Here is a 12340-nt window from a genome sequence, read left to right on the forward strand (position 1 = left end):
CCAGGTTTTAAAAGAACGCAGTACCACAAACGTTTTTGATGTCTCTTGCTGTTTTGTACAACACCACTAACATCTGAGGGTTATAAATATCTCATTTAAAAATGAATATGTCAAAACTGAGAAACAGAACAACGATTCCTGAAGCTTTGGAGAAAAATATTTATTACAAGCGTCTTTACATCACAAAGCAATTAACTAGTTATGACAGAGCAAGGGTAGTGAATAGTTGGGCTGAATATGGACAATGCGGGTGTTACTGCTATTCATTTTATGTTTTCTACACCAATAGTGAGCATTGTGGAATATAGGTTATAATAGACATTGTTACATGGCACTTTACTGTGAAGTACACAGTTTATGAAGTGGCACCTTCTTTGTTGTTTCTCATGAAATATTAACGAGGTCTGTTTGTTTACAACTGCTATTTTCTCCTATCACATACTTCAAAAACGTTTTTTTTAAACCACAGATATAAAAATACCAGTATTAAAATCTTAACTTAGTATATACAATGTCAATATGCTTTAAATAATTATTTGGTTAGTTTCTATTTTCTACCATAATTATCAACCTCTGTGTAATAGTATTGCCATTTTTACTGTACACAAGGGTATTGCTGCAAAACTTTTAACTGATCTTGAAACATTAAAAAAAAAGAACAACTTAAAGGCAAATGCTGAAACGAAAAAGTTAAATGTCTTCACTCTGACAAACTGTGCACAATTTCAGTCCACACTGTCCAAAGGAAGGCCTCCAAATTCCCCAGTCCATGCATCATATTAATGCTAAAATTCAACAAGTCCCAGTATCTAGGCCAAATTTGTACAAAAATGTAATATAAGCACAGATCCAGTTTCCTTTTTCTTTTTTTTCTTCAGTTAAAATCAAAGAATTCTTCTTTCCATACATCTACGTCTAAAATACGATATGAATCTGGACATATTTGCCCACGAGTTATCTTGAACTGCCTTTCAAAACCTAGATTTGATCCGTGTTGGCTATCATATGATCAAAGAATCTGCCTTTATTGCTTAATGTGTTGTGGGTTATAATGTAAATATAGTCTGAGGTTTCAAGAGATGATACAGTTTTTGGAACGGTGGCTCTTTCGGCGACCAGTCTGTGAGCCATGACTGTGGGGTGAAAGGGCTGTGACCCGAGTTGGGAAGTCTTCAGCATAGTAGCGCCCTGCAGGTCGAGGCTGGGGGATTGGCTGGCCCAGGAAATAACCTTCCTCCTCAGAGTCTGATGATGATGAAGAGCAAGTAGAGCACCAGTCATCATCATCTCTGTAGAGACCCATGAAATTGTCAACTCGTGGATCTCCTTGAGTTGAGCCCTGGAGCATATAGTCTGATCGGGTTTGCGAGTAGGCCAGAGGCAGCCTGTGTGGGGGATGCTGTAGGAGCAGGGCACCACAAGGAGGGTTTACCAGACCCTGCTGCTGGGGCTCATATGGCCTCTGTGCCTTCTCCAAAGGCACCATGTGAAGGGCATTGTCCGAGCGGGTTTTGCGACTCCTGTGGTGCTTGCCTTGCCTGTGCTGTCTGTGGCGGCCATGGTGGCTCACTGGGCGGCTTCTTTCTTTGCCCATTTCCTCTGCACAGTACGCCCTCCGCTGTGGCTTCTCACTCATGGGATGCTTTCTACTATTCACCTCAAATGCATCATTATATCCATTGTCCACCGTGTCTTCTGAGAACTTGACCATCTGAGGAGGCCTTGACTGTGACTTACTCCTCCTCAGAGCTGGGGCATGGACAAAAGAGGGAGGGAGGCCATCTGAATGTGGGGATAATGAGAGAAGTCCTCCAGCTGTGCCTCCTCTCATTGCCAATGCTGCCTCCTCTTCTCCCTTCTCCGTGTTAAGGTTGAGGGAGTTGTTACTGTGGTGAATATGGGATGAATTAAAGGTCCCCATGTTGCTCATCTTCTCACAGTCTTCTGCCACCAACGGATCCTGCATGGCATGAAGGGAGTAGACTATAGATCTGTCCCTGTCATCTCCATCCACTGATGCACCTAAGGAGAGTGAGCAGAAAAGGCACATTTAAACAGACGTTGGCTATAAAAAAGAAAGCACATTTTCCATTAAATTCATGTAACCAATATTCTTCTTACCAGTGATGTTTGAGAGTGCCAGGGAGTCCATGGAGTCTCGAACACCCTGTTCTGCCTTCCTAAGCTCATCAGCAATACACTCGAGTGAGTCTTGGTACCACTGCCTGGTGTCTGGCCATAGGCCCTGTCTTCCTGTGCCAGACTGCTCCTGATCTTGGTCCAACTCCAGCTCTTGGATTTTTCTGGCACTTGCAGGACCTGGATGACTCCCATAGGCTGAATCTCCCAACCCATCCTGGGACTGAGCCCAGTACATTTCAGGCAGGTGCTTCTTGCTCATCAGTCCAGGGCTAAGGCTGTTGGCTCGGGATTGATTGGAAGTCTGGCTCTGGGTAGGACTGGCAGGGGTTGGTGAGGAGGGGGTAACCCCCATGGATGTAGAGTCAGGCTTTAGCCAGGGGTCAGAGACACTTATTAGCCTGTTTCTGTCACTGCTAGGGCTGGGAGATTTTAGGGCTGGCTGCTGAAGTTGGTGCAACATCCCACGGTCACCAAACTTAAGCAGGAGCTGAGTCATATAGTCCTCATGCTGTGCCCACTCCTCTGGATCCTCCTCTCCCCCAACATCCTGCTCCTCTCGTTCCCTCCAGAACCTTTCCTCCTCCAGGCCTAGACGGGCCAGTTTCCGCCCTACAATATCAATGTCGCCATCAGCATCGCCATCACCCTCGCCGTCCCCAAACTTGTACTCAAATGAGGGGACAGTAGCAGGGGGGTTAAACAGCTGTGACTGTCTCCACTGTTCTGCAGGCCTGCTGCTCTTCCCCATGCGGACGCTGCGCCGTGATTCACGTGAGCGGGCAGACTGGAAGGCAGAATCGGACGAGTCAGAAGCATGAATATCCTCCCCTTGGCTGCAAGCCTTGGAGCAATAGATGCGGCCTTGCTTCGGCAGGAAGGGGCAACCCAGCAAAGATGTCTTACACTGGGCACAACAGAAGCACTGGTCTGTAGCATGCCAGTGTACTCCTTCGTAGGTCATCTGGGCATGGTCAACACCTAAAGGATGGTGGGATAAAGGAAAAAGGAACATAGCATTAAGAATAGTATTTTTACAACAAAAAAAGACAATCAAAAAATCAATTCAAAGCTGGAACATGATAACCTAACACACCAGATGGTTTGTTACACAAAACCATCTCAGAAGTCATCCTAGGAAATTATTTAGAAAAAGGCAGGCACTTTAAAAAAAAATACTTGGCAGGTGATTGGATAAACCATCTGTGTATCACTATCACTGTTTTACTTTGCAAGTTAGCTGGATTCACAAGATCACACAAGAATTCAAGACCTCATGCACCTCTCAACTAACCGAGGTAGTCATTTTGAAACAGTGGGTTATCTTACAACACAATAGAAGACATTTACTCACCAATATTTTCACCACAGGCCTCACAGTACTCAGCATACAGTGACTCAAAGCAGCCACAGCAGTAGGGTCGGCCATCTTTCATGATGTAGCGTTGCCCCCCAAGCAATGTCTCACATTCGAAACAGGCAAAGTGCTTCATGTGCCAGTGACAACCCTCTGCTTCAGTGCACTCATCCGCAAAGATGATCTGAGGAGAAATTCACACATTCGAGTTGACTACGACAACATTAGCACTTTGAGTTGGGAAGTTAATAAGCACATTAGCCATAGTTGGTACTGACTACGAATGCTACTGCTACTTACCTCGTCACAAGAGGTGCATCGTGGTTTGAGAAGCTCAGCATGATGTCTCCCACAGATGATCTTGCCGTTTTGGTAGAAATAGATCAGATCCACCAGCAGTTCTTGACATGTGGCACATACAAAGCATGCTGGGTGCCAGCAGGGGCTCGGCCCTGCTCTGGAGGCAAAAATTGCCATCTCCCCTCCATTGATCCCTCCACCACACTGACAATAAAACAAAAACAACAGATGATCCATGAGATTTATATTTTGGGCATCTTGTTGATGCAGCGGTTTACAATGAAGAACCTTTAACCTTGCTTATGTGATTATTAATTAATCTGATGGTATGCTACCTTAAGAATGAAACTAAACTGTGTGGAGACAAACACTTAAGGGAATGAGATTTTAAAATAGATATGGGATACAGTTGATACATGTGACACATGAAGAATGCAACACAAATAAAAGAGAGCTTATGGAGATAACAATTCAAAATATATCATGTATCTCCTGGATTCTAAAACAAAGGCTAAACAACAGGTGATCATACTGTAAGTGCCAAAGGAATATGATCCAATCAAAATACATCCGTAAATTCTACAGGGATTATAGTCATAGCAGAAATACAGGAGCAGTTGATAACAAGGTCACAATGCAATGTTATCTTTTCAAGGCAACAACCCCCACCCCTAAACTTCAATCACTATTTTTCCAAATGTATTTATTTAAGAAGCAGTCTTTGTTTTAATAAAAGGGTAGATCTAAATCATTTTATTTAAATACCGTCTATTAAAGGCTCATTTGGAAGCAAGTAAGTTAAAAAAAAAAAAAAAAAAAACAGAGCACGGCTGCTGTACCAACAAAAGTTACAGAAAAAATGTCAATTTAAGTTTAAAACATAATTGATGTACAAGTATGTGTTTGCATTTCAGTTTGTATTTGTTCAGCTTTGGTATAAAATGAATGTATTATTCATTGGGTGTCTCTGAAGAACTGGACAAAATTTTTGTCTTGTAAACCTAAAAAGAAGACATCGGCCTTGGTCTTGAGTCGAAAGATCGTATGACTCCACAGAGATTGTCAAAGCATGTCTGAACGTGCAATCACAGGTCTTTATATAACCCAGCTGAGCTATGAGGCACCCACTGGCAGCTATGGGATAGAATGCCCGGCTATTTACCATTATTACTGGGGTGGATAGACAGGGTCCTTGGATACAGGGGTGTTGTGTGTCAAGGGGAGATATGGCAACAGGAAATTGGAGCCTGACAAACTGTGTGAGAATGTGTGTACATTTGTGGATGGATGATGTATCTTTTTAAATACATGAGCATGTACAAAATGTGTGTAGAGGTTGCTTCTCTGGAGTAACTATGTATTTGCAGGGCACGTCTAAGTACGTGTGTGTGCTCCTGTTGGTGTTCCACTATGACCTTGCATCCTTTTGTTGCCGTCTGTGTTTGAGTGGTGATAGGTTACATCTGCCTGTCCAGAGGAATTAACATAACTGGCCTGTTCTTCCTGCATGCCTGGCAGAGGATGTGGTTAACTCACTGGTCAGGGCTGAATTTGCCAAAAGCCACATAACACTAATATTTATGTTTATTGTATCGAAAGGAAGTTTTTCAGCAATATGATTGAGGACAGCTTGAATGCCAATGGAGGTTATGTTTATAGCACCGTCACCAGAGGACAGGTTTCAGGATAGTTTCCAATGTTGTGTTTGTTCGAAGCTCACAATGGCTTTACCCAAGACCTTGAAATGGAGGCTAGATGTCAGAAAAATATCCTTCATCTCGAAAAAATTTACCATGTAGGATACTTTCCTTTGAGGGCACATATTAACATTACACTGTTGGTCTGTTTTCCCAATGGGTACATCTGCAACTTGAGTAAACCCACTTAGTGCAAGAATGTTCAGAGCCAGATGAAGAATCTTACCTTATTCTATAATACAACTTGTTTCCGAAAAAGGTCTTAAAACAAGCTGAATGTGCTGTGCTGCATGCAATTATGTGGAATTATCTGCCACATACTGTGACCTGGAAAAAGTAAGATTTTAAGACTCCACGCAAGAATTACTTATTAACCTGTACATGTTTTGTTGCAGTGTGTCATGCTGAGATATAGATGGGTGGCAGGAAATTGGCTGAATTCCTTGTGAGGAACTGACTTCTCTGCTCGGCTTGAGCATGAGCCTCCCAATTTCCCCGCTTCCTCCCTCGCCCTAATGAGGAAGTTTATGTCCATGATTAAAACCATTGCATTAGCCAATCAGATTTGTGCCTGGGGCTGCCACGAGCTGGGATAGGAGAATGGGTGTTAGCTGCTCACGATATAAATAACTTAAGACCCACCAGTTGGTTTCCCTGTAACTGCTAGCTTACCTTATAGCTATATGAGAACTAAATGACGCAATCGCTCTTATGAGTGCATGTGCATGTGTGTCTGTGTGTGCTCATGGGTATCCATGTGTGGCACCTACATTTTCACAACGTGTGTGTTGCAGAGCTCGGGGCAGGATCTTGGGTGTTCCTCTCCCCAGTGCCTCCCTCTTCCTCTGGGCACTGAACATGTGCAGTTCCCTCTTTTCCTCCTCAGTCAGAGAGTGGCAGTAGCGCACCTGGTGGAGAAAGATGAAAAGATGATTTGAGAAAAGAAAAGAACAGAGAGAGAAACATCCACCCATTACCGATAATGGTTTGCCTTTCATCTTTGCATGCAACTTTTGGGGAAGTGTATCAAACGCAGTCCATATATGGCTGGAAAATGGTTGAATTAAAGCTAATTCCCCTCAAGGCTGCGTTGAAAGGATGGGATGAGTGATACACAAACTCTTCCCTCTGTGTTTAGAGATGGTGATGAAGGCGCAGATAAAAGACCAAGGCTATCCTTACAACCAGCTTGGTTGTTCTCTAAACAACAGTAAATGATGGCGGCGTGTGAGCTCACACACACACACACACACACAAACACACTGTCTCCGTTTCTCCCTTTCACATACACAGAGTGCTTATCCTTCCTAACCACAGTTACGCAAGGAATCCTCAGGCAGTTTGTTTCCTCTACCGCCAGGTCTGCCGACAAACATCATAAAGCCGCCCGGTCAAACAATGTGTGTGTGTGTGCATGTGTGTCTGTGTGTCTGTGTGTCCATTGAGTCTACTTATTGTGTATCTTCCATGTGTGTATACAGGGACCACCTCTGTCAGGCAGTAGCCCCCCCTATCCCCGTCCCTCCCCTCTGGTGATAGCCCCTGTACCATATCTCCTAATGTAAACTCTATTAACCCTGATGTGAAAGGAGTGCTGGTTTACACACCATAAAGCTATTATACGGAAGAGGCTGGCATGTGCTTTACTGTCACAGGAGGGTTTTTTTGTTTTTTTGTTAAATGGCTAAGGGAATGTGGCCATTGTTCTGGTTTTACTAGACTTTAGTCAGCTGCTGGTTTGGGTGTCATTTGAATTTTTTTATTGCCTATATGATCAGATAGTTTCAGCACTGATACCAGAACTATACGTATGTGCTGATATCTCACTTTGAAAACAAGCTGTTCTTTTCTTTTTTAAAAGCTAAACTTCTCAGACTTTAATGTTGTTTAAATACAAGCAGACAAACAGACAAATGTTCATTGTTTGCATTGGAGATGATGTATGGGAGTTGCCATTGAAGCACTTAAAGTACTGTAAGTGTCGGTTTAAGTTAAAGCAATGACATGGTTTGAAGTGTCTTGAATTGTATGAGTCAAAAGCAGTTGATATCAGCTGATGTATAATTAGTGAAGGCATCTGAAAGTTGAAGTGCTGCAGGCAGTTGAATTGTTCTCTAACTAAAAGTAGCTGAAGAGTAGAAGAACTGAAAGAAGGCGAACTGTCAGCATAAGAGATGAAAGGAGCTGAAATGTCATTTGAAGAGCAATGATGAGATGAAAGCACGAGCAGAGACAGATGGAGTGTGTGCTGCAGACACATTTTAGACTGTACCAGAAAGAATATTAAGGCTTGATACCCAGAACAAAGTTTAGTTTCGTTTAAGTTCATTCATCTGTCCTTCAGCTGTATCTGAAGGATACAACGATCTGATTTCAGCTCTGTTGCCTTATTTATTATAAATTAAATGTTTGTATTGTTAATTGTTAATTAATAGTAGCTTTAAAAAACAACCTTCTCTCTCTCTCTGCTTAGCTAATAGTCTAATTCTTTGTTCAAACACTCTTTCTTGTGTTTATGTGAATATTGTAATACCATTATTGTTAATGTAGGAATTTGAGTTTAATCTAGTGTAGCATTTATTGCAAATCTTAAATTCATAAATTATGCAACAAATTCATAAAGCAGCAACTCCTGTTTCTGTATCTACACACTTCGCCCATCTTTCACTCTATCTCATGCCATGCACCCTGTCGCCACACTGTCTCTCTCATTATCTTTACCTCATTGTCGTGTGGCGGCAGCTGGTAGAGGAGCTGTCGGATCCTGCACTTCTCTCCTGGGCTGTTGACATATGGCACTTTGTCCTCTGGCAGACAGGAGAAATACATCTGTACCTGCGGATGAAGACGGATGAATGAACTTTAGATGGCATTTCTTACAGACACAATTAGACAGATAGTTCTTCAAAACGTAGTTATACGCCTGCCTGACTCTCATGATGTAGTATTTAGGGGCTTTAATGTAATTTTGTTTTTGCTGTATGATTAGTTAAATCCCATAAATGTGTGGTACATGTTGCAGTCAGGAGTGCAGCAGAGTTATCAGGATGTCTGAGGGGAAGGGAGGAGGCGAGGAAAAAACTGGTCCAAAGGAGGAGAGAGGAGAAGAGTGTCTCATTTATTGCTCTCAGCGGAGGCAGAAGAGAGGGCAGAATATCAGTGGAGAATGACTGCTGCTATGTGTGTCCTCATTTTGTGACACTGTGGGCCAAACATGTCTAACTCAATCCAGTCACAAGCGCCCAACTGTGACATCTCTTCACACAAGAGAAAGTGGGCAGACTGGGAATGTTGAGCTAATTCTCCCTGACAGGGAAAAGAAGGAAACATGAACAAAATGTTTTTTGTTTTTTTTTACTCAGCATTTCTTTAAAAGAAAAAAAAACAACCTTAGAGTGATTTCTGACAGAGATGTGCTGCACATGTGTATCTTAAACACACACTAATGAATGTGAAAAAAAATTCCTCGCCAGATGTTGGGCTTCAGCCTGAAGCCAACATGCGGTGCTACTAATCCTCTAGTATGGCATAGGGAACAGAATGTCTGCTCACATAACCTTATTTGAACTAAAAACCCATGCTGTTAAGTGTACAGGTTTATACTCTTATCCTCTGAAGAAAAATTTGACCTTTGGATACACAAATGTGTTATATGCAATAAATGTATTTATTTCCGCATGTAATTTTATGCTGGAATTTACATTTGTGTGTTCCCATTACCTTAAATTTCTACAAAAAATATACTAAAAGATTCAAGCATTAAAAGGAAAAAGAGTAAGTGAGCCGAAGTCTTACCTGCTCAGGTCTGAGTCCCGGTGGCACCCAGGCGTACTCCTCCAGTGCACACCCAGAGTCATCGTCTGAGGTGGAGCTCCTCTGGAAGCCCACAGACATCTTCCCGATCTTTCCCCCAGCACGAAGCTCCATCTCTGGGCCTCGATGTGAAGGACGCTCCCCTCTCTCACTGCGCTCCAGGTTCATCACACACGGGCGCTGTGAACAAAAAAATGAGGATTTAGGAATTTACTTTACCAACTTTCATTTTTTCCCCCCTCCCAATCCCTCCTCTGTTTGCTTTATACTTTTTTCCTAATTATAGCCAAAGCTCTGGCTTCTACCTTTTCACTCCTTGTTACTGATTGGCTGGTATACTGCTGATTTAGGATTTTTGCGCTCACTGTTAATTCCTTTGCATTTTGTAAATGCCTACAATCAGCCAATTACTTTAAATCTCTTAATTTCTCAGCAAGATAATTATTTTGATGCCAGCGATGTTGTAACAGTTTAACATAGCGGTTACAAAAGAACAGCGCAGAAGAGTAAAAGGGACTCTCCTCTGTTGGGTTTCTCTTGCCATCGCACCACAGACTGCCAGCCTTTCACAATTCAAGTAACATATGTTATTTTCCACCCCATTAGTGCAGTATGTCATACTTCCTTTGTTTATCCATTACAGAATTGTGTTTGATCAGACACCAAAAATAGCACTTTCCTACTTTCAAGAGGCACTTGAGATGATATATAATGGAAAATCATACCAGGCTTTGTCAGTATGGTTGCACTTATTCAACAGCAAACTGAACATGACTTTTCTCTCACATAACAGCACTTAACTCACATTGTAGGAATAACACATAAAGTTACAAGTGCAGCATACAGAGGGGCAAAGACTGTGTATTTCTGTCAAAATTATATCATCCACATACAAGGGCACATTTAGACGGTTACTTAAAACTAGGAGTGTAAGACTTTGACATAACATGATGCAGCAGATGTTTCCAGCTGTTACCCAGCAAACATCTGTTGCACTTCTTCACTGTGCTACAAAGTACTTAAGTTTGGGAAACATCGTGCTTGAATGAAATTCAAGGAATCTCATAACTCGGCAATGATGATCTGGAAAATGCAAAAAATAACTAATAAAAAGTATGGCAGCTTTACCAATTAAAAAATATCCGTAACCTTAAAAAAAAACTTGCATATGTCCACTCAAACTGCAGCATGAATCCTACTATCACATTTCAAACTGCTTCTTTTTCTTCCCTTCACAAGCTGATAAGAATTGAACTGTTGGACATAAATAGGGATTTATCAGTCTCGTCTTTGCGTGCCTGCCTTCAGCAGTGGCCCTCTTATCTTTGACATGCAAATCGTGTGGTGGGGGGGGGGGGGTCACACAAGCCCTCAAAACTTCATGTAGGTTTGATCTTTTACACAATAGCAGTGCTATCAGGGTCATTAGGATCTTGATGGCATCTATTTGCAAAACATTATGCAGGTTAACTGACTGTAGATCAGTCAGTTGAAATTCATATAGAGTAACTGTTGTGCCAGGTGATAGAAGATAGCAACTTATCCAATAGCCTTTGGTCAATTGTAGGACTTTGAAACTTCTAATAATAATTTGTCTTAATGTACAATATAGATATCTAAAGAAAGACACGCATCCCGTCCTTTCAAAGGTCAAAGGTCGGTTACAGTTGTACTCAGAATCCAAACACTGTTGGAGCGCAGGCCCATCCTCGTAGAGATGTCAACCCTCAAGGCCCCTGACACCTCACCATGTAGTCAAACCCCCTTGACAAGAATGGGGAAATATTAGCATTCCCCAATTAGCATACAGTTCAGTTCCATTTAAATGAGGCCCAGGGCCTCACAACACTGAATTTACCGATTAGAAACACTGTAAAAAGTCAAACCAAAGCTCTTATCATGGGGAACAAAAGTGTATTTGGGTGTTGCTTTGTTCTTAAGTGACTAATCTATCAGGTTTTATGGTAGGACAGATAATGTTATCACTCGCTTTTCTTACCTGTCTGCTTTATCTCACTTAACCCAGTTAAGACAAGTAAGTGGTGCACTTAGATGAAGTCATTTTTTTTTTTGTGCCACCATAACAATGGCACAGTGTGTTTAGTTTAGGGTTAAAGAATTAAATGATAATGTTTTTGTTTTGGGTGACAGCTTGGGCACAGGTACAGTTTCAGGGACACACAGCAAAGGTTATCAGGGACGATAGATAATGCACAAAAGAGTGCTGTTGAAAGGGATACAGCATGTCACGTCCAAAGCTAAAGACACCATGAAAGACCTTAACTTTTTGGGTTTTTTTAAATGCGTTTTTGATCACATCAGCTGATATTGACTGCACTTTATTCTATTTAACATTGCATTCGGAAAGGCATATTCCCGCGACATCTTGCTTTTTCAAATTCTTGGACCAGGACTTGACACTTTTGGTATCTATCCTCCTCTGTCCTTCAGCTCTCCTGTCTCTCCTCCCACAAACTGCAGGGAAAAGGTGACTGCAGATTCCTGAGCCAACATACACAGCAACTCACATTACACCATGTCACCCCTTTGGCAATAACACAATGGCCGTCTTTGTCAAAAAACAAAAACAAAATGTCCACCCGTTCCTCCACTCGTCCCGGGCCGCGGCAGAGACATGACAGGGGGGTTGACGGGGGTTAAAAAGGGAAACTTTTTTTGAAAAGGGTATTTAAAGAGTCACAACATTGGGTCCTGTGTAAACATGAGCCAGATGTAGTCAGCTAAAGGTTAACCGTGTGCTCCTCCCCCGCTTAACTGACACTTTTTAAAAAGGGGCTCTCCTTCACCAGAGAGGCTGGAGGAATTAGTAAATCAAACACGTGTTATTTTCAAATGAACACAACCTCGGGCAAACTAAAGGAATACATCCTAATCTACTGGAAAGTATTACTTTTACAGATTGAGCCAAAATATATCAAATTCTCCCAATGTGAGAAGATAGTTATTAAAATATCAAACTGGTGAAAAAATTAAAGCTTTAGTTGCCTGCGGTTAATTTAAGGGACATAATTGG

The 12340-nt window shown here is 42.0% G+C and overlaps 1 protein-coding gene across 1 annotated transcript in view; it reads right to left on the reverse strand.

Annotated features, from left to right (window-relative positions):
• Nucleotides 1–175: 175 nt before the first annotated feature.
• Nucleotides 176–12340, reverse strand: part of prickle1b (prickle homolog 1b) — a 29434-nt gene continuing 17269 nt past the window's right edge. Inside the window, exons 2-8 of the mRNA XM_062443779.1 lie at nucleotides 9289–9486; nucleotides 8215–8328; nucleotides 6264–6401; nucleotides 3797–4000; nucleotides 3494–3680; nucleotides 2122–3120; nucleotides 176–2022 (exon numbers count right to left, since the gene is read on the reverse strand). Coding sequence (XP_062299763.1) covers nucleotides 1073–2022; nucleotides 2122–3120; nucleotides 3494–3680; nucleotides 3797–4000; nucleotides 6264–6401; nucleotides 8215–8328; nucleotides 9289–9474 — 2778 coding nt within the window. The 5' untranslated portion in view covers nucleotides 9475–9486 and the 3' untranslated portion in view covers nucleotides 176–1072. The remainder of the gene's footprint in view (nucleotides 2023–2121; nucleotides 3121–3493; nucleotides 3681–3796; nucleotides 4001–6263; nucleotides 6402–8214; nucleotides 8329–9288; nucleotides 9487–12340) is intronic.

The sequence above is a fragment of the Scomber scombrus genome, chromosome 22, assembly GCF_963691925.1.
Source record: "Scomber scombrus chromosome 22, fScoSco1.1, whole genome shotgun sequence".
NCBI lineage: Eukaryota > Metazoa > Chordata > Actinopteri > Scombriformes > Scombridae > Scomber > Scomber scombrus.